The following is a 21,745-nucleotide window of genomic DNA, read 5'->3' as shown; positions in this document are numbered from 1 at the left end:
TGTTATCCAATTAAAAAAAAAAAAAAAAAAAAAAAAAAAAAAAAATGGGAAAGAAAAATATCCAATAATTTTTGTGATCTTATAATGAAACAAAAAATGTGTACCTAATACTTATTAAAAAAAAAAAAAAATAATAATAATAAAAAAAAAGAAAAAGTAGAAACAGATCTGATTTTGCAATAGATATAAAAAAAGTTAAGTAGGTGGTGGGTACTAGCAATCCTGTTACACTGTTTTCTATCATTTTCTCCCCTAGGAATATTGTGACAGCACTGACAGTGACACCAAAACCATGAGGTTAGATTCAATCCGTTCTAACGGAGGCATATCATCTACTGCCTCACCCACAGCATCGAGTACAGCCAGCGAGTCACCCACACCAACTAATAGTGTTCACGAGAAGAACTACTGGCAGGGTTTAGGTAAGTAGCACACTTTGATAAAGTGTCTCCTTGAGGCTTAGGTATAGAATAGAACAGGCATTCATCCAGATGTAAGTTGTAAGGTGGCAAGGTCCAACTTTGCCTAAAGGTGTACCTAAACATACTCTATGAGTCTATGACAAAGTGTTAGAGATATGTCAGATTTCTTGTGTCATAATGGGAATTGAACCCAAGATCTAGCATTTACAAGTCAAGCATGCTACCTTCCAAGCCAACTAGACTGCCTATCTGGCTGTAATGTGTGATTAAAACTAGAATTATCTGACTTTGTACTTCTTCAATCCCAAGGCTAATATTGAGCCTTAGGGGCTCCATAAAACCCTTTTCCAAGTGAATTTTACAGATACTGAACAACTACCTACCAAATACTAATTCTCAGTTTTATTTGACATCCCAGTGTGCGAGGAGCAAAGGCAGCTGCTGGGAACAGAAGAAGAATCCTCTGACCGCCACTCGAGTGATAATGACACGGAAGATCTGAACAGCATCTGGTCTATGACGGATGAACAGCGGGAATACTACAAGACTCAGTTTCATATTGAATAAGTTCCTTTATAAACAATAGCACCTACACAGTTCCTGCCGGTACTGAGTTCTAGTGGCAACTAGTGGCGTATCTTGAATAAGTTCCTTTATAAACAATAGCACCTACACAGTTCCTGCTGATACTGAGTTCTAGTGGTAACTAGTGGCGTATCCCGAATAAGTTGGGGGTTTGCGGGTACCCTTGATTCAGGGAGAAGCAACATATCTGTCCCCTCACACATTCCTCTTCCCTCAGAGGCTGCTAGATAGTTTTTCCCCTTCCCTGGTCAAAACCAGAATTTCTAAATGAGAATTTAGCCCACACTTTTGGAAAGAGAGATTCTATTTTTACTTTCTGTGTTACAAAGAACGTGGAAATAAATTCAAATGATATGAATTGAGATGACATTAGTTTTAAAACAAACTTGACAATACTGTCAAAAAACAACAACAGTTTAAAAATGGTTGTTCTAAAATAAATTATCACATATGTAGGTACATGGGTAGAGAGAGGGTAGGTAGGTACCTACGCATGTTTTAAAGACCGATAAAATGCGTAAATGTGCCTACGTCAATTGGTTGGAATCTGTTTTGTAATGTTGTAATGTTTCCCTGACCTAATAAGTTAAACTGTTCGCCAAATGATACGAAATATTAAAGGGGAAGCACCTACCTAAGTTAAGAACTATTCGTTTAGTGAATGGAGGAGTTGCAAATGGGTAAAAATTATGAATAAATGGTCGATTCCTATGTAAAAAGTTGGGAAAAATCCAAATCTGAGGTCATGAAAACATTTTTTTTTTTAGTTTGAAATTTTGCGTCTTTGCGGGAGGTGTTGTGTGTTTGTGTCATTTTCTAAGTAAAAAAATAATTTAATTTTCTTACCTTAAGTAAATAAAAAATAGAAAGCAAGACTTACAACTGAGTGGATTCAATGGATGTTTCCAATAAAGGCTAGAGGACAACTTGTTTGAATTCAATAATTTTTTCCAGAAATAATGCTACTTTCTAACTGCCTGATTCACAGATAGGTCTACCACTACCATGTTCAGACCCATTTGATTGTAGAAGGAATTAATATTTCATTTCAAAATGATCTTGACTTCACTGTTCTATTCCAATTTAAAATTTCTAAACAACAAAAAGCGGAGATACCCTTTGTTTTTAACCTTCACATGAGCTGTCCCTGTATCCAATTATTTTACTAGGTACTGACGATGGATGTTGATGATGCTGATCTGAGAGAACAAATCTTCAACAATACTGTGCGAGAAAAAGTTGTAAGTATTTTCATAAAAGTTGTGGCCCTCTATATTTTGGGTAAGTACTAGTTCAGAATCCACGACAGTGAGAAACTGCTACAAAAAGGAGGTGCTACAAATGAGCACTGACCAGTGTTATTATAGGGTTAGGGAGCTTTCTTTTTCACTGTCATGACTTTTGTATTTCACATAGTGTTTAGGTACATAGTTTAGACATAATAATAAAATATTTATTGATTACTTTCTTTATACATAGAAGTAATAATCCATCTTTTACTTATATAAAGAAACTCTAGAGCTAAGGTCTTGCAAATTTAATTAATCACATAAGTAGGTACCTAGGTACCTACTTACCTATTCAATTAGAAGGATTTATTTTATTATTAATTAATGTAATGAAGTATACCTACCTACTTAATATTCACATTAACTGGTCCACCCATTTGTTTCCATTAATTTTATTTTTCTCCCAAGGTTTAACATTGTTTCCTAAACATATTTTTTGTTTACTCTCTTTGTGTCTGTTGTTTTCCTTATCTTACATGTTAGTCTTTGTCTATGTTAATCAATTTTATCAAATCTTATCTCCCTTCTTGTGCATCAATGGAGACGAGAGCTTTATAAATAGATTTGGCTGCTTACAATTGATTTGTGAAGAGTTAGGTCAGTGCCTTGTTATTGAACATGAACCATCGAGAATTGGAATTAATTTCTCCGTGGTAATGAATTTGTTTGTCAAGGTGCCAAACACATAGATTAACATGAGAGAAGTGAAAATGTTTCTTAATTACTCTGTTTCTTCTCGCACACTTCCCACACCTCCTATTTTCATTGCTTCATTGGCTTGTTCTTTCTCCATTAGCATGGGCACCATAAGTTTGTACTACCATCAAAATGTTGAAAAATAAAACACTTGTTTCCATTAATTTTATTTTTCTCCCAAGGTTTAAAATTGTTTCCTAAACATATTTTTTGTCTACTCTCTTTGTGTCTGTTGTTTTCCTTATCTTACTTGTTAGTCTTTGTCTATGTTAATCAATTTTATCAAATCTTATCTCCCTTGTTGTGAATCAGTGGAGACGAGAGCTTTATAAATAGATTTGGCTGCTTACAATTGATTCGTGAAGAGTTAGGTCAGTGCCTTGTTATTGAACATGAACCATCGAGAATTGGAATTAATTTCTCCATGGTAATGAATTTGTTTGTCAAGGTGCCAAACACATAGATTAACACGAGAGAAGTGAAAATGTTTCTTAATTACTCTGTTTCTTCTCGCATACTTCCCACACCTCCTATTTTCATTGCTTCATTGGCTTGTTCTTTCTCCATTAGCATGGGGACCATAAGTTTGTACTACCATCAAAATGTTGAAAAATAAAAACATCTTCAGCCACAGAACCTAAAAGAGAGCCAGAAAACCCTAATTTCATACCTATTCAGTGTGTTATCATGTTACCTGTACAGAGTGACAGGGGTTTGTGGGTACCCTTCATTCAGGGAGAAGCAACATATCTGTCCCCTCACACATTCCTCTTCCCTCAGAGGCTGCTAGATAGTTTTCCCCTTCCCTGGTCAAAATCAGAATTTCTAAATTAGAATTTAGCCCACACTTTTGGAAAGAGAGATTCTATTTTTACTTTCTGTGTTACAAAGAACGTGGAAATAAATTCAAATGATATGAATTGAGATGACATTAGTTTTAAAACAAACTTGACAATACTGTCAAAAAACAACAACCGTTTAAAAATGGTTGTTCTAAAATAAATTATCACATATGTAGATACATGTGTAGAGAGAGGGTAGGTAGGTAGGTACCTACGCATGTTTTGAAGACCGATAAAATGCGTAAATGTGCCTACGTCAATTGGTTGGAATCTGTTTTGTAATGTTGTAATGTTTCCCTGACCTAATAAGTTAAACTGTTCGCCAAACGATACGAAATATTATAGGAAGGGGAAGTACCTACCTACCTAAGTTAAGAACTATTCGTTTAGTGAATTGTGGAACTCGATCCCAAAATCTAATGAAAAAATCGGATCCGACATCGTAGGGGAAGTACCTACCTACCTACCTAAGTTAAGAACTATTCGTTTAGTGAATTGTGGAACTCGATCCCAAAATCTAATGAAAAAATCGGATCCGACATCGAAATCTCTGTTGAATCTACTCCCACCATTTCTCTCGTTCTCATCCATCCCAATATTCTTCCATTCTCCCTCTCAACTCTCAACTTTCTGAGCCAATCTCTCTCTCTAAGCAAAGAGACAAAAACTGAGAAAAACCTAAAATCGTCTTATAGATAGCAGACTAATTAGGTATGTACCTTAGAAGGCTGAACTCGATCCCAAAATCTAATGAAAAAATCGGTTCCAACATCGAAATCTCTGTTGAATCTACTCCCACCATTTCTCTCGTTCTCATCCATCCCAATATTCTTCCATTCTCCCTCTCAACTCTCAACTTTCTGAGCCAATCTCTCTCTCTAAGCAAAGAGACAAAAACTGAGAAAAACCTAAAATCGTCTTATAGATAGCAGACTAATTAGGTATGTACCTTAGAAGGCTGCGCGCCTCCTTTTTAAGCGCTAGGTCACTCATCCCGCCCGAGGCGGACTTTATCCAAAACAGACAAGGTTCGGGATGGCTGGCTTTCTGGGGCTGTAAAAATGTCGAGTTGAAAGTTGGAATTCGGTTCGTTCGCTCAATAAAAACCCACAGTACCTACGTACCTGGCTATATACCTACCCATCATTCGACATTTCTCCACATTATCTCATCATGATCTCTTACCAGATTGCATGCGTTGCATCACATACCTATTAATTTTACATTTTACGTGCAGCAACGTTTCTCTTTTGACAATCAATACGGTGTGAACGTTTCTATATGCAATCGATATTGCCTCAGTGGTTATATTAACTCTCTTTGCTTAGAGAGAGAGATTGCTCTCTCTAAGCAAAGAGACAAAAACTGAGAAAAACCTAAAATCGTCTTATAGATAGCAGACTAATTAGGTATGTACCTTAGAAGGCTGCGCGCCTCCTTTTTAAGCGCTAGGTCACTCATCCCGCCCGAGGCGGACTTTATCCAAAACAGACAAGGTTCGGGATGGCTGGCTTTCTGGGGCTGTAAAAATGTCGAGTTGGAAGTTGGAACTCGGTTCGTTCGCTGAATAAAAACCCATAGTACCTACGTACCTGGCTATATACCTACCCATCATTCGAGATTTCTCCACATGATCTCATCATAATCTCTTACCATATTGCATGCGTTGCATCACATATTAATTTTACGTGCAGCAACGTTTCTCTTTTGACAATCAATACGGTGTGAACGTTTCTATATGCAATCGATATTGCCTCAGTGGATATATTCAAAACATGCGTAGGTACCTACCTACCTACCCTCTCTCTACACATGTATCTACATATGTGATAATTTATTTTAGAACAACCATTTTTAAACGGTTGTTGTTTTTTGACAGTATTGTCAAGTTTGTTTTAAAACTAATGTCATCTCAATTCATATCATTTGAATTTATTTCCACGTTCTTTTCATTCGACATTTCTCCACATTATCTCATCACAATCTCTTACCATATTGCATGCGTTGCATCACATATTAATTTTACGTGCAGCAACGTTTCTCTTTTGACGATCAATACGGTGTGAACGTTTCTATATGCAATCGATATTGCCTCAGTGGATATATTTTATAGGCAGGTATTAAATTTGATGTATGTACCTACCTATGTAGCTGGATACTCGTATGTAGTTATGTTCAAAGTTGGATGTTACTAAGTTAGGTATAGGTACTAGGTACTATAATGTACCAAAGTTGGATATTACCGTCTTGGAACTTTTACTTCTCGTGTCAATTTCTCCGCGGGTTCAAGAACTTATGTAATGTACCAAAGTTGGATATTACCGTCTTGGAACTTTTACTTCTCGTGTCAATTTCTCCGCGGGTTCAAGAACTTGTGATTCTCAAGTGAGTCAGTCTTTTAACAGACTTGAGTACTTACCCCTTCTACCTATCTTGTAGATCTACCTACGAGTCATTATACCTACTTAATCTGGTCTTCAGCTTAGTTAGATTTGAGGGTAGCGCGTCCGCCTTGTAAGACTGCGCCACTTACTTTTCTTTCTATAGTAAGAACGGTCAAACTTTCTTGACTTGGCGGGGCGGAGCGCTGCCGCGCTCCTTAATGTAAATGCTGTTTCTTTGTGTTATTATATCACAACTTTTGGTGCTCACTGCAGCATTGTAGGATTTTTCCCAATATCTCAATAATCCTAACATCCAATGTTTACCTACCATGCTGGCACCGGTCGCTATGCGCATTTATATGTCATAGCTACTCATTTTCCTCACGAGGCTGAGTGGGCCCCGCAACATCCAGTCACGGAGTCAATCATTTGCTTGATACAAATTTCTTGACCCCGCCGGGAATCGAACCCGGGTCTCCCGCGTGCAAGGCGAGTGCAGTGACCACTACACCATGGGACTTTTTCTTCCTATAGGATATGTAGGTAAGGAAAGTAAAAAGGTGAAAATATTAAACGCAAAATTGTCGAGCTAAAACTTCAAAGTCGCTTCGTTCAATCAGGGATCTGATCTGATAGAATTATTCTAGATCAGGCATAAGGCCAGTCTTCTTCTTCTTCTTCTTCTTCTTCTTCTTCTTTTACTGCGTCTTTTCCCACTCAAGTGGGGTCGACGTTTTGAATCAACCTCTTCCATGCACCTCGGTTTTGGGCGTGGCTCACTTCCAACTTCTTCTCTTTCAAATCCTGTTTCACTTTGTCCATATATCTCATTCTTGGTCTTCCCCTGTCTCTCATAAGGCCAGTAGGACTTAATATATATTACTTCCTCTATAGCTATAGGTAGTCTATTAGTGTATTATTCCTGCTATAGGATATTTGAATCAGATGAGCTTATAGCTTATGAATTGGATGAGGTTATAATTCTGAACTAACGGAGTCGCATTCCGGACATAGTTCCTGCCGGTACCGAGTTCTAGTGGCAACTAGTGGCGTATCTTGAATAAGTTCCTTTATAAACAATAGCACCTACACAGTTCCTGCTGATACTGAGTTCTAGTGGTAACTAGTGGCGTATCCCGAATAAGTTCCTTTATAAACAATAGCACCTACACAGTTCCTGCTGATACTGAGTTCTAGAGGCGTATCCTAATGTTGCCAATCCTCAGTAGTCTTTTTTTTTACCTCCAGACTAAATTCCCCTTAGAAATGAGCTTTGCTTGTCTCTCAAATCTGAGAAATTTGTGACAGTATTATCGCTAAATGAGAAAGGCCGATCAAAATCTTGGCAATCGGTCCGCAGCAATTCCTCCGTGAAAAAGGAAACTCAATTAGTAAGCATTCGAACTTACTTTTAAACAATGGCGTAGCGTGTATGTATGGCGGCCATACAACTCAAAAGTTCACTCGAATGCCCATAAATATTAATGGCATGTACTGTGATGGGACTTGGTAGACCTGTGCATGAGCCCTACAAGGCCCTACACTTGAATATAGACCACGCTACGCCACTGCTTTTAAACGGAAAAGATTCGTTCACAAAACGGCTGGCTTTTTCCTTTCCTGTCCTGTCTTTCTCTCTTCTTTTTCGGGACGATCCCGTCCTCCTCTCTTCGATTTTGAAACGATAAGACCTCCTACAGTTTCCTCTAAGTCGCCACTCTAACCTAATACGTCTATCTTGAATCTCACCTCTGCACCTCTATTATAGGTACCCACTGGTTGTCTGGAGGTACCCAACCTGTTAATGGTATTTATAGTCATTAAGTACCTCAGAGTCTGAGACCTTGATCACCTTACTGTGGTCTAGGCAACGTTCTGCATTCCGATGATGATGATGATGATGATGCGATGATTTTATTCCGGAAATATCTGTAGTGGTTCATTGAACTGTAGAGAAAGGGCCCCATTGGCGTCTGTCAGGTCGGGACCAAAATTTGGACTGATAAAATTCCCCGTATGTGTTGCACACTTTTTTGTCAACTTTAATCGAAATCGGACAAAACCATTAGAGAGTTATGGTGAAATAAAAAGAACCTTATGACAAACTAAAGGAAAACGAATTAATGAAAAATTTTTCCTTTAAAATCGAAAGAAGTCCCTCAGTTGTCCTCGTGAGGTGGAGTCGCTGAGTGCACTCCCAAATTCCGACTTCCGAGAGCTGAAAGAACTTCGCCTTTGCCGGGCATTGAACCTGGGACCTCTGGCGCGGCGTACGAGCTTACTGTGATACTCACTTGACCATGGAGGTTTCAAAGAAGAAAGGAAGAAGAGGAAAATATTCGTAAAATACTCATCATCTTTTTTTTTTTTTTTTTTTTCAATATTATGGTCAATCGAAAATACGAGTACAAACTTTTCGGTTGATCGTGGGGAATCGAACCCCGGGACCGTCTGAATGGCAAGCAAGCGTTGTCCAACACCTGTTGAGGTGTCACTCTTTGTCAGTCTGAGTGTTGACGAGGTACCTACCTACCTACAAGGTGATTAATTAAATTACAGTCACGAACAAATTTTTGCCGTCTAATACAATTTTGCTCGGGTGTTATCGATTGTGTTCGTGCCATATCGTAATTTTGACACGATCATGATTCATGTTTCGTGAAAAGGTAATTTATTATTTGTCATGAACGAAGGGTTTAATTAGAGAAGGTCCAGAATACGAAATTCGAGTTTTGAGCAAATTACTCAGCCTAGTTAGTTGGAGGGTAGCGCGTGTAAGCGCAACCTAGCGCGTGTAAGCGCTAGGTCGCGGGTTCGATTCCGTCTGAAGTGAACTTTGTCATGAACAAATAAGGTTCGTTCTCGGAACGGCTGGCTTTCTCCAAGCCTGTCTTCCTTCTCACTTTTCGACCATCCTTTACAGTTCCCTCAATCATTTTTTTTTTTTAATGCCCTTCTTTCATAAAGCGTTCACCAGTTTATCAAATTCGTCCGTGCTCTAAACCTGTCGTAATTCTATCCATGTTTCGCATTAGGTAGGTAATTAGGATGTATGAATGCGTTCTCACTTACCTACCCCTTCCTATACCTCAATATCTACCTACGTCAGTAATAACCACAGACGCTGCCAGAAGTTAGGAGAGCAATACATTTCTGACGTATGTAGGTAAAGGAGCTACATTGGAGTGCAGAATATTTGGGACTGGTTGCATTTCCATCCCTCTCTGACAATTTGTGGATAGCTTGGAGAGGTAGCTAGTTCGATGGTCAGATTTTAGTGCCAAAACACGTTTTGAGGTCCCTAGAGCCTAAATCCAAAGTTTCAGCCATTGGTCCTTGTGTGTGTGGAACCGTCTGAATGGCAAGCAAGCGTTGTCCAACACCTGTTGAGGTGTCACTCTTTGTCAGGCTGAGTGTTGACGAAGTACCTACCTACCTACAAGGTGATTAATTAAAATACAGTCACGAACAAATTTTTGCCGTCTAATACCATTTTGCTCGGGTGTTATCGATTGTGTTCGTGCCATATCGTATTTTTGACACGATCATGATTCATGTTTCGTGAAAAGGTAATTTATTATTTGTTGACGAGGTACCTACACCTACCTACAAGGTGATTAATTAAAATACAGTCACGAACAAATTTTTGCCGTCTAATACCATCTTGCTCGGGTGTTATCGATTGTGTTCGTGCCATATCGTATTTTTGACACGATCATGATTCATGTTTCGTGAAAAGGTAATTTATTATTTGTCATGAACGAAGGGTTTAATTAGAGAAGGTCCGGAATACGAAATTCGAGTTTTAAGCAAATTACCCAGCCTAGTTATCTTGGAGGGTGGCGCGTGTAAGCGCTAGGTCGCGGGTTCGATTCCGTCTGAAGTGAACTTTGTCATGAACAAATAAGGTTCGTTCTCGGAACGGCTGGCTTTCTCCAAGCCTGTCTTCCTTTTCACTTTTCGACCATCCTTTACAGTTCCCTCAACCATTTTATTTTTTAATGCCCTTCTTTCATAAAGCGTTCACCAGTTTATCAAATTCGTCCGTGCTCTAAACCTGTCGTAATTCAATCCATGTTTCGCATTAGGTAGGTAATTAGGATGTATGAATGCGTTCTCACTTACCTACCTACCTACCCCTTCCTATACCTACCTCAATATATCTACCTACGTCAGTAATAACCATAGACGCTGCCAGAAGTTAGGAGAGCAATACATTTCTGACGTATGTAGGTATAGGAGCTACATTGGAGTGCAGAATATTTGGGACTGGTTGCAGTTCCATCCCTCTGACAATTTATGGGTAGCTTGGAGAGGTAGCTATGACACTTTTTTTTTAGGTTTGATAGGGAGAACACTAACTGTTGAGGTCTCATCGTCTCGAAATCAAAGGAAGACAGGATAGGAGAAATACAGTCGTTCCGAGAACGAACGTTAATCTGTTTAGGATAAAGTTCTTCCGCCTGAACAGATAGCTCTTACAACGTAGCGCTTACAAGGCAGACGTGCAAACTTACGAGCTAACTATTTTAAGGCTGGCAAAATACCGTCTTAGGTTGTCTAGTCTAGTTGACTTTATTTTCAATAGCAAAATTGTTGTTAGGTATTGAAAAAAATGTTCCAAAATCAATATATCTCAAATTTTATGCAAGTGAGTGTATTGGGTTTTAGGTTACCAAGTAAACCACATTACCGGAGCAGACATGAATACAGGTGTTACAATATGGGGTAAATAATGTAACAGATGATACCAAGGTAACACTTGTCATGCAATGTCAACTGCATAGCATTGTCAACATTGAGGAAAAAAAAAACAGTAGGTACTGACTGAAGTTTGTCACGTGATAAACAAATGTAAAAGACCATTTTCCTGGCATGTGAATAGGTACTATGTAATACATAAATTACAATGCAATGTACTTCTTACAATGTAAATAGAAGAGGTATTACAATGGGGAAAATACATAAAACAAAACATGACTACTATGTATATACCCACATAATTATTATGTTAGTGCAAGCATTATTGTTTACATTTATGTACTCATTTATTTGTACATATGTTACTGTTTTGTGCTTATTATTTGTGTAGGCATTTGACGTGCTTCTATTGATCGAAGGGAATGAGTACTAAATTTTAACTCAACGATTTTTCCTGTTAAACAGATAGCTCTTACAACGTAGCTACGTAGCGCTTACAAGGCAGACGTGCAAGCCTCCAAGCTAACTACCTAGACTGGCCAAATACCGTCTTAGGTTGTCTAGTTGACTTTATTTTCAATAGCAAAATTGTTGTTAGGTATTGAAAAAATGTTCCAAAATCAATATATCTCAAATTTTATGCAAGTGAGTGTATTGGGTTTTAGGTTACCAAGTAAACCACATTACCGGAGCCTAGTTCACAAAAGTGACAAGGATGCAACCCAGAACGTTTAGTTAAAATAAGTGCTGCGGTTGGCGGTATTTTGACCGCTTTTTGGCTGGTTTCGACCGCTTTTTGGCGATTTTCAGCTATACTGACTAAACGGTTAGAGATATTGTAAATGTTACAACAGAACACCCAAATAAGCACCATTCAATAGGATAAGGAAAATTGTAATTTAACAATATCTCGGGAACGGTATAAGCTAGACTTGAAATTTGGTATGTAGGTCACAAATGTGACAAGGAAGCAAAACAAAACGTTTGGTTAAGATAGGTGCTGCGGTTAGCGGTATTTTGACCGCTTTTTGGCGGTTTTCAGCTATACTGACTAAACGATTAGAGATATTGTGAATGTTACAACAGAACACCCAAATAAGCACCATTCAATAGGATAAGGAAAGTCGTGTGATGTTCACACCAGATTTTTTAGGTTTGATAGGGGGAACACTAACTGTTGAGGTCTCATCGTCCCGAAATCAAAGGAAGACAGGATAGGAGAAATACAGTCGTTCCGAGAACGAACGTTAATCTGTTTAGGATAAAGTTCTTCCGCCTAAACTTGAAGTTGACTCATTTCGATTTGGCTCTTTGTTTTCAGATATTCCTGCTAGTGTTTCTCCTGCTTAATGTACTCAGCTACATTCTCATTGAGAAATTCAAGAGAAAGGATCTCGAGGATTATCTGTCCACAGATGAAGATGAAGCCACTGTTTACACGGTCAGGTAATGATAGGACTAATGAAATGAGGAAACCAATAAAACAAAGCAAAACAGCCCATCTACACACGAAACTACTGAAAATATACTAATTAGTGATTAGTAACTCGAGTTACTAAACTATTAAAATGAAATATTCAATAGGTGAGGAAACGAACTTTTTTTTCCATGCAGAAGAAGATGCTTGCTGACCAATGAAATGAGGAAACCAATGAAACAAAGCAAAATAGCCCATCTACACACGAAACTACTGAAAATATACTAATTAGTGATTAGTAACTCGAGTTACTTCCTCTTCTTCGCCTTTTCCCGTGTACAGACGGGGTCGGAGTTTTTCGTCAGACGCTCAATCAGCCGTAAATAGGGCGATTGCTTTGGGCTGACATTTGGTTTTGGCTACAAATTTTACGAGTGGATGCCCTTCGCACTCAACCTTTGCTATTTCTTTAGAAAGGTATACTCCCTGTTTAACGTCTTTCAGCCAAACATTCAGATTGCACAATAGATGAGGAAACGAACTTTTTTTTTCAGTAGGTTTGAAAGAGAAAACTGTAACGGCCAAGATCTTATCACCCCAAAAGCGAGGAAGAAAAATAGGATAAGAGAAAACTAGCCGTTCCGAGAACGACCTTTGTCTGTTTAGCATGAAATCCGCCCCGGACGGGAATCCAACTCGCGCTACCTTCCAAGATTACTGAATCGGAAAAAAGATCCCAACAACAACATCTCTATACAGTTAGATTCGTGGAACTTAGTGTCTAGGTTGGTGGTTGGTGTATTTTATACAAATACAGTTGATGCGTAATGCAAATGGATTGCTTTTTGTACCCATGACTGATTCTATTTATTCTCTCTTCTCCCCACCCCCACAGTGTATGCCTCTGTTCCGTCTCTCTATCGGTCTCGCTGGGGGCAGCCCTCCTTCTGCCTTTCTCCATCGCCTCCAACGAGGTTCTCAACCTCTACCCGCACAGCTTCTACATCCAGTGGCTAAACCACTCCCTGGTCCAGGGCCTCTGGAACAATGTGTTTCTCTTCTCCAACGTCTCCATGTTTATTCTACTCCCCTTCTCCTACCTGTTCACCGAGTCCGAGGGGCTCTACTGTCGTAAGGTAAGCTCCAGTAAGCCCAGCTTACACTCAAGTAAGCCCAGCTTACACTCAAGTAAGCCCAGCTTACACTCAAGTAAGCCCAGCTTACACTCAAGTAAGCCCAGCTTACATTCCAGTAAGCCCAGCTTACACTCCAGTCAGCCCAGCTTACACTCAAGTAAGCCCAGCTTACACTCAAGTCAGCCCAGCTTACACTCAAGTAAGCCCAGCTTACACCCAAGTAAGCCTAGCTTACACTCAAGTAAGCCTAGCTTACACTCAAGTAAGCCCAGCTTACACTCAAGTAAGCCCCGCTTACACTCAAGTAAGCCCAGCTTACACTCAAGTAAGCTCAGCTTACACTCAAGTAATCTTAAATAAAATCCGCCCCGGGCGGGAATCAAACTCGCGATCTAGCGCTTATGAGGCTTTTTTTCATGAGGTTTGATAGAGGGAACTGTAACTGCTGAGGTCTTATCGTCCCGTAATCGAAGAAAGAAGGAAGACAGGATAGGAGAAAGCCAGGCGTTTCGTGAACGAACATTATCCGTTCAGGATTAAATCCGCCCCGGGCGGAATCAAACCCGCGGCTTAGCGCTTACAAGGCAGTAAACCCCCCCTAGCTAACTAGGGTGCATGGTTTACGTTTAGATTTTTAGAGTAATTGTACTTCTTTGTATTTCAAGTAGGTACTTTATTACAGAGTAAGTACTTTCTCTAATATCATAATATTTTACTTATTTCATTTTTGAACTGTATTATGGGTTTTAGTGGGTCTGGATGTCCTGGTATCCGGACATCAATCCCACACTCCCCATTGCAATGGGCGTCCATTGTCATGATAGTAAAGACAAATGAAACAGTGCAACACCTAACCAATTGGCCAAAAACTCCAACGAATACGGTGAAACACCTCACTCATGTATTGGTCAAAAACTCCAGTGGAAAAAAATGAAACAGTGGAACACCTAACCAATTGGTCAAAAACTCCAACGAATATGGTGAAACACCTCACTCCGGTATTGGTCAAAAACTCCAGTGGAGACAAATGAAACAGTGCAACACCTCATTAATCTATTGGCCAAAACTCCAATGAAGATAAATGAAACAGTGCAACACCTAACCAATTGGTCAAAAACTCCAACGAATACGGTGAAACACCTCACTCATGTATTGGTCAAAAACTCCAGTGGAGACAAATGACACAGTGCAACACCTCATTAATCTATTGGCCAAAACTCCAATGAAGATAAATGAAACAGTGCAACACCTCACTACTCTGCCCCACAACGTGTTCATAGATCTTCTAGTCATGATAGTAAAGACAAATGAAACAGTGCAACACTTCACCAATCTATTGGTCAAAAACTCCAATGGAGACATGAAACAAGCAGTGCAACAGCTCACTTATCTATTGGCATAGAACTCTAATGTAGCAGTTGTTTCATTGCTACGAAATAAAAAACGGCGGTGAAACATTTTTTTTATAAAAAGAATGGAGCAGTTGCAAATGGGTAATAATTATAAATGAATGGTCGATTCCTATGTAAAAAGTTGGGAAAAATACAAATCTGAGGTAAAAACTCTGAAAAAATAACTGTAAAATGTCGAAAATTCAATTTTTATGTTCCGTTCTAATGAAAGAGTTCCAGATTAAAAATAATTTTGTTTCTAATTCTCAGATTGACTCGTGCCAAGGCTACAGGCAAGTCTTATCTGCAACCACCTCCCATGATGGTACTCAAAAATTCGGATGAAATAAATGACGAGTCGGAGTTGTTACATCTGGTGAACGGGGCCCTACAGTCCGGTGAGTGTGGGTTCGAACCCTGGTAGCGGGTTGATTTGTGGGAGGTACAAAACTGCAATGGTAACCAGATGATGTGTGATTTAAGGGAATTGTTTTCGAAATCTGGTCTGGAAAGTTGGAAACAAAGATTTCAATTATTAGGTATTATTTTAGAGTTGTTTAAGTACGAAAAAAATTTACTCGTTTTTCGATTGCAAATATTTCAACGGGTTACTTTCTGGTGTTCTTGTGTTGACCCAGCACCTAAATGACAAGTATTATGTCTCTTCTCTTCCATCTGATGAGAGGCATACCACGGGATGGGCATGCAACCATTGCTACGGAATAAAAACGGCGCGGTAAAACACCCGTCCTTTTTTTTTAATAAAAATACTACTCGATAGAGAAAAATGTACTAAATATCTTCCTTATTATGTATTATTATCTCCCCTCAGGTCTTGGTGAGAAGTTAACTCAAGTTCGACGCAAGAAGCACATTCTAGACACCCAACGACAGTCATCCCCTCTCCAGAGAAATCTAGTCTATCCTGCAGCTATGATATTACTACTGGTACTAACTGTGATCACAGTACTGCTAGTGGTATCCAACAGTCTCGGCCTACTCATTGGTATCAACGCTCTGCCACTTAGCACACAGGTAACTAAATGAACTGTAGAACTTAAAAAAAGCCCCTACGGGCCTCCAAAGGTCCGGCTGATCCCAAGATTTAACTAACAAATTTACTTTACTTTTAAGTTGGTCACGGTTGGTCCAGTGGTAACGCGCTTGCTTGCCATGCAGAAGGTCCCGGGTTCGAATCCCACCATCGCCTCCAAGTCCATTTCACATTACTTCAAGGCACATTCTTTTACATCTATGCCTTTCCAGGATCGGAAAGGTTAGAAAATGTCCGTCCCGGCCAGGATTCGAACCCAGCAACTCCGCTTGAGGGTCAGTGCTGTTAACCACTCAGCCTCCGAAGTGGGCCAGTGGTAACGCGTTTTGCTCACCGTGTGGAAGGTCCCGGGTTCGACTTCAAGTGTGAACTGTGGACACAAATGTCTTGGGTAGTAGGTTTATGATAAGTTGATAATGATAACTGAACTAACTTTATCATGTAAAGTTGACAGTTCAGTTAGTGGCGAACTCCTTTTACCCTAGATTAGGTGTATTTCACTTTTGGAAACTGAAATATTACCTGTACCTACTAGAGAAATCTAAGATGGCGGAATATCGGAAACGGTTTCCCGAAAGGAAAATACCTACACTTTTTCTTAATAGAATGTTCTTTCTAGAGTGTTAGAGAAAATTCGCTTCCTTTGCGTGGAGTGTAGTGTGTAGAAATCTTTCTTGGAATAGGGCCCAAGACTACAGATACTTTCGCTCTTTTGAGACGTGGTGATGAGTTGGAATAGGGCAATACCAAGGACACTTGACTAGTAAGCACAAACTGGCTGTTTAGGACGTTATACCTAAACAGACAATTATAAATTTGGTCCATAAACCATACTGATGAAAAAACTGCATTTCTCGAACAAAAAGACAAGAAACCAAGAGGCAATAAAAGTTAACAAAAATAACCCATTGGTAAAAAAAAAAAAAGATTCGAAAAAGAGAGAAAAAATCAATTAGAAATTCAAAATGGAAGTCGGGCAAAAAAAAGGATACTGAATGATTTATGATTGTCAGAAATGATTAATTTTTTATATTTTATTTTCCATTCTCGATGTCTGTCGGTGCACCCCATATTGTGCTACTAAGCACCTTAAGGAGTAGGTAGGTACTTACTAAGGAGTATTAAGGAGTAGGTAGGTACTTACTAAGGAGTATTAAGGAGTAGGTAGGTACTTACTAAGGAGTATTAAGGAGTAGGTAGGTACTTACTAAGGAGTATTAAGGAGTAGGTAGGTACTTACTAAGGAGTATTAAGGAGTAGGTAGGTACTTACTAAGGAGTATTAAGGAGTAGGTAGGTACTTACTAAGGAGTATTAAGGAGTAGGTAGGTACTTACTAAGGAGTATTAAGGAGTAGGTAGGTACTTACTAAGGAGTATTAAGGAGTAGGTAGGTACTTACTAAGGAGTATTAAGGAGTAGGTAGGTACTTACTAAGGAGTATTAAGGAGTAGGTAGGTACTTACTAAGGAGTATTAAGGAGTAGGTAGGTACTTACTAAGGAGTATTAAGGAGTAGGTAGGTACTTACTAAGGAGTATTAAGGAGTAGGTAGGTACTTACTAAGGAGTATTAAGGAGTAGGTAGGTACTTACTAAGGAGTATTAAGGAGTAGGTAGGTACTTACTAAGGAGTATTAAGGAGTAGGTAGGTACTTACTAAGGAGTATTAAGGAGTAGGTAGGTACTTACTAAGGAGTATTAAGGAGTAGGTAGGTACTTACTAAGGAGTATTAAGGAGTAGGTAGGTACTTACTAAGGAGTATTAAGGAGTAGGTAGGTACTTACTAAGGAGTATTAAGGAGTAGGTAGGTACTTACTAAGGAGTATTAAGGAGTAGGTAGGTACTTACTAAGGAGTATTAAGGAGTAGGTAGGTACTTACTAAGGAGTATTAAGGAGTAGGTAGGTACTTACTAAGGAGTATTAAGGAGTAGGTAGGTACTTACTAAGGAGTATTAAGGAGTAGGTAGGTACTTACTAAGGAGTATTAAGGAGTAGGTAGGTACTTACTAAGGAGTATTAAGGAGTAGGTAGGTACTTACTAAGGAGTATTAAGGAGTAGGTAGGTACTTACTAAGGAGTATTAAGGAGTAGGTAGGTACTTACTAAGGAGTATTAAGGAGTAGGTAGGTACTTACTAAGGAGTATTAAGGAGTAGGTAGGTACTTACTAAGGAGTATTAAGGAGTAGGTAGGTACTTACTAAGGAGTATTAAGGAGTAGGTAGGTACTTACTAAGGAGTATTAAGGAGTAGGTAGGTACTTACTAAGGAGTATTAAGGAGTAGGTAGGTACTTACTAAGGAGTATTAAGGAGTAGGTAGGTACTTACTAAGGAGTATTAAGGAGTAGGTAGGTACTTACTAAGGAGTATTAAGGAGTAGGTAGGTACTTACTAAGGAGTATTAAGGAGTAGGTAGGTACTTACTAAGGAGTATTAAGGAGTAGGTAGGTACTTACTAAGGAGTATTAAGGAGTAGGTAGGTACTTACTAAGGAGTATTAAGGAGTAGGTAGGTACTTACTAAGGAGTATTAAGGAGTAGGTAGGTACTTACTAAGGAGTATTAAGGAGTAGGTAGGTACTTACTAAGGAGTATTAAGGAGTAGGTAGGTACTTAGTGATCCTCGTACATAAAAGCTTGTTCATCCTGAACGGATAAGGTTCGTTCTCGGAACGGCTGACTTTCTCCTATCCTGTCTTCCTTCTCTCTTCGATTTCGGGACGAGAAGACCTTGGCAGTTGTACAGTTCCCTCTGTCAAACCTCTTTAAAAATAGACAGTAAAAAGTACACTGAAAGAAAAATTGCTGATAGGATGCCACAAGTTAGGGTGGGAGAACTCTATTGGGTTGTTTCCCCTGATTTAGGTATTAGGTTGTTGGGATGCTTTATTAAAAAGGTATTATAGTGTCGAGCTTCCCGATATAGAGTTCCGGAACCCAGTCATTCGATTGGGCTTCCAGCACCCTAGTCACTGCGCTCGCCTTGCACGCGTAAGACCCGGGTTCGATTCCCGGCGGGGTCAAGAAATTTGTATCATCCAAATGATTGATTACGTGACCGGTTGTTGCGGGGCCCACTCAGCCTCGTGAGGAAAATGAGTAGCTATGACATATAAATGCGCATAGCGACCGGTGCCAGCATGGTAGGTAAACATTGGATTTTAGGATTATTGAGATATTGGGAAAATCCTACAATGCTGCACCAAAGTTTACATTTATTCTGAGTGCGTAGACCCTTATAAACTTGAGGTCCTGAGACGCCCTAGTAGGTATCATATTCAGTTCTTGTTAAACCCAGAGATATATCGAACCTATCCGGTCTCTCTCTCGTCGTCTCTCTCTCTCTCTCTCTCTCTCTCTTCTCTCTCTTTCTCTTTTCTCTCTCTCTCTCTCTCTCTCTCTCCCTCTCTCTCTCTCTGACCCAAGAGACCCAAAGTTCTTGAATTTATCAGATTTCTTGCCCCGTTTCCACAGAAAACACTTTTGATTTTTGTGTTGTGATCGTATTGGCAATGGATATCTGAAATCAGTCTGAAGAGCAGAATACCTACTTCTAAAGAGGAGAATATCAATACGACACGTCTTAAGAAATTGACTACCCGTGGAAACTGTGAGTCCACGTTAGGTGCAATGCACACTAATGAAACGTGTTTCATGAACCCAGTACAAAAGGTTAACACAGAACAGTGCACACTGGTGAAACCGAGTTTCATGAAACTTACATTGACAGATCAAATGGGAGGGATTGAACCCACACCTTTCTGATTACGAGGCGAGCTGACCACTGGGTCTGGAATTGTGCTAAGTAGAAAATTCATACCTACCTACACAAATACTTACCTATTCATTTCCTAGGAAATCATGAGGTAATGAACTTCTAATTCCACAAGTGCTAAAGCTTTCCCAGAAGTGATTCAAGTGTTTATTCAAGTGATTCAAGTGTTAGTCCACATACAATACATCAACGTAACCGTAACACCAACACATGGCAGCAAAATATATGATGTCATCTATCCTGGTAATATTACAATCAATTTCACTAGAAGAGAACAATTACATTGATTTATAGGTACATTTTATTAGTATCTACATTAAATTGTCCAATAAATATTTTAATACTAAGTACTCGTATTACAATGCATCGAAAGTATAGCTGGTCGGAAATGAACAATGAACATACATATTTATTTAACTGCTTTTTATTTATCAATGCAATGCGTTGATTACGTACTGTAATTTAGACCAATTGATATAGTAGGTTAGCGCTTAGATGAGTATCAATAATATTTTTATTTGTTTATATTTATTTCAATTAATATTTAATTTGATAGCCCATTTATACTGTAGAGTGTATTAGACTAAAAAGTTCCATCAGGCCACGATAATATCTTAAAAAAAAAAAAAAAAAAAAAAAACAACCCAGCGAGAATCGAACGACCTGGAGATCATCCCATGCTTTGTTCTCAAGGAATCAAACCAAAGATCGAGAGAAAAGAAACCAAAGAAATAACAAGGATAAGATACATCTATCCCGCTGTGACAGGCTCTAACAAGACACTATTGATGCACAAACAAATGTTAAATTCTTTCGAGAGATCTTTTGCCGATCGACTTTTTGATTTTTTGACATTAATGTGTATCTTATTCTAAAGAGTATAAAGTTGAAAGAAAGACTGTTGGCTTCCTTTTCTCCTTTAGAGATGCAGGATGTCAAAGGATACCGCGAGAGATCCATTGAAATGGTTGAAGTTTGGAGAATTTCCCTCGATGTTGTTTGTTTTGTCCACAGTGCTGTGATGGCTTTGGTCAACCTAAGGCCCGATCCCACTTGTCGTTCGGAAAAAAATCGTGTCGTGCGTAAGTGGGAACACTCTCATTTAAATCACATTACCTACAGCCCATTTTGTGTTGTTCGGAAAAAATCGTGTCGTGCGTAAGTGGGAACACTCTCATTTAAAAAGAATAAGGATACCTACATCATACCTAGGTTCTGAATTTCCTGGGCACTCGAAGAGAACAGTAAATAACCTCTCTGTATTTATTGTGTAGGCTACAGCCCATTTTGTGTTGTTCGGAAAAAATCGTGTCGTGCGTAAGTGGGAACACACTCATTTAAATCACATTACCTACAGCCCATTTTGTGTTGTTCGGAAAAAATCGTGTCGTGCGTAAGTGGGAACACTCTATTTAAATTACATGATCATGAGCCATATCGGAGACTGTTAGTAGGTATAGTATAGGTACATATTTCTACCTCGGTGGTGTAGTGGTCAAACCTACCTCGGTGGTGTAGTGGTCAAGGCGCTCGACTGGTAAACAGGAGGGCGAGGGTTTAATCCCAGCCGAGGTATGGAATTTTATCCTGAAGGCCGCCCTACAAATATTGAATTCGCTCCAACTCTCCCATCAATTCAAAATGGCGCCCGAACCGAGCACTACCGCTCTACGCATGCCCAGAGTCGCGATACAACTGGTTCCATACCACACAAGTAGCGAGCGCGTGCTCCCCGAGTCTGAGTTCGTGTGAGATCGGCACACATCGGGATAACACGATTTTTCTCTCTCGTGTTATCTTGTCCACGCGTTCCAGAAGTGCTACCTCTGTTTGGACCACCCAGAATGTTTCGTTTTTTATCTGTCGAGGGGGAATTTAATTTGATGTTAATGTGTGTAACACTCTTGTTGTGATTCATGATATACGGGGTGACCCTAGACGATTTTTTTCCCTGTGTGTTGTCAAAATGTTTGAGGTTTTTCTGTTTTTGTTTCTGGATTTCTTTTTCTTAATTTTATTTTTATTTTATATTTATTTATACTGATTTAACTTTA

At 39.2% G+C, this 21,745-nt stretch overlaps 1 protein-coding gene across 1 annotated transcript; it reads left to right on the top strand.

Annotated features, from left to right (window-relative positions):
• Window positions 1-1,795: 1,795 nt before the first annotated feature.
• LOC103516113 lies at window positions 1,796-15,898 on the top strand (the record flags this gene model as incomplete). Its single annotated transcript, XM_026828609.1, has 6 exons — window positions 1,796-2,248; window positions 12,241-12,365; window positions 13,232-13,776; window positions 14,642-14,852; window positions 15,104-15,261; window positions 15,696-15,898. Coding segments are annotated over exons 1-6 (1,305 nt in total), but the record flags the coding sequence as incomplete, so codon positions are not given.
• Between the last annotated feature and the right edge of the window lie 5,847 nt (window positions 15,899-21,745).

This window comes from Diaphorina citri, unplaced genomic scaffold (assembly GCF_000475195.1).
Source record: "Diaphorina citri unplaced genomic scaffold, Diaci psyllid genome assembly version 1.1 scaffold1491, whole genome shotgun sequence".
Lineage (NCBI taxonomy): Eukaryota > Metazoa > Arthropoda > Insecta > Hemiptera > Psyllidae > Diaphorina > Diaphorina citri.
This window is presented reverse-complemented; position numbering and strand designations above follow the sequence as displayed.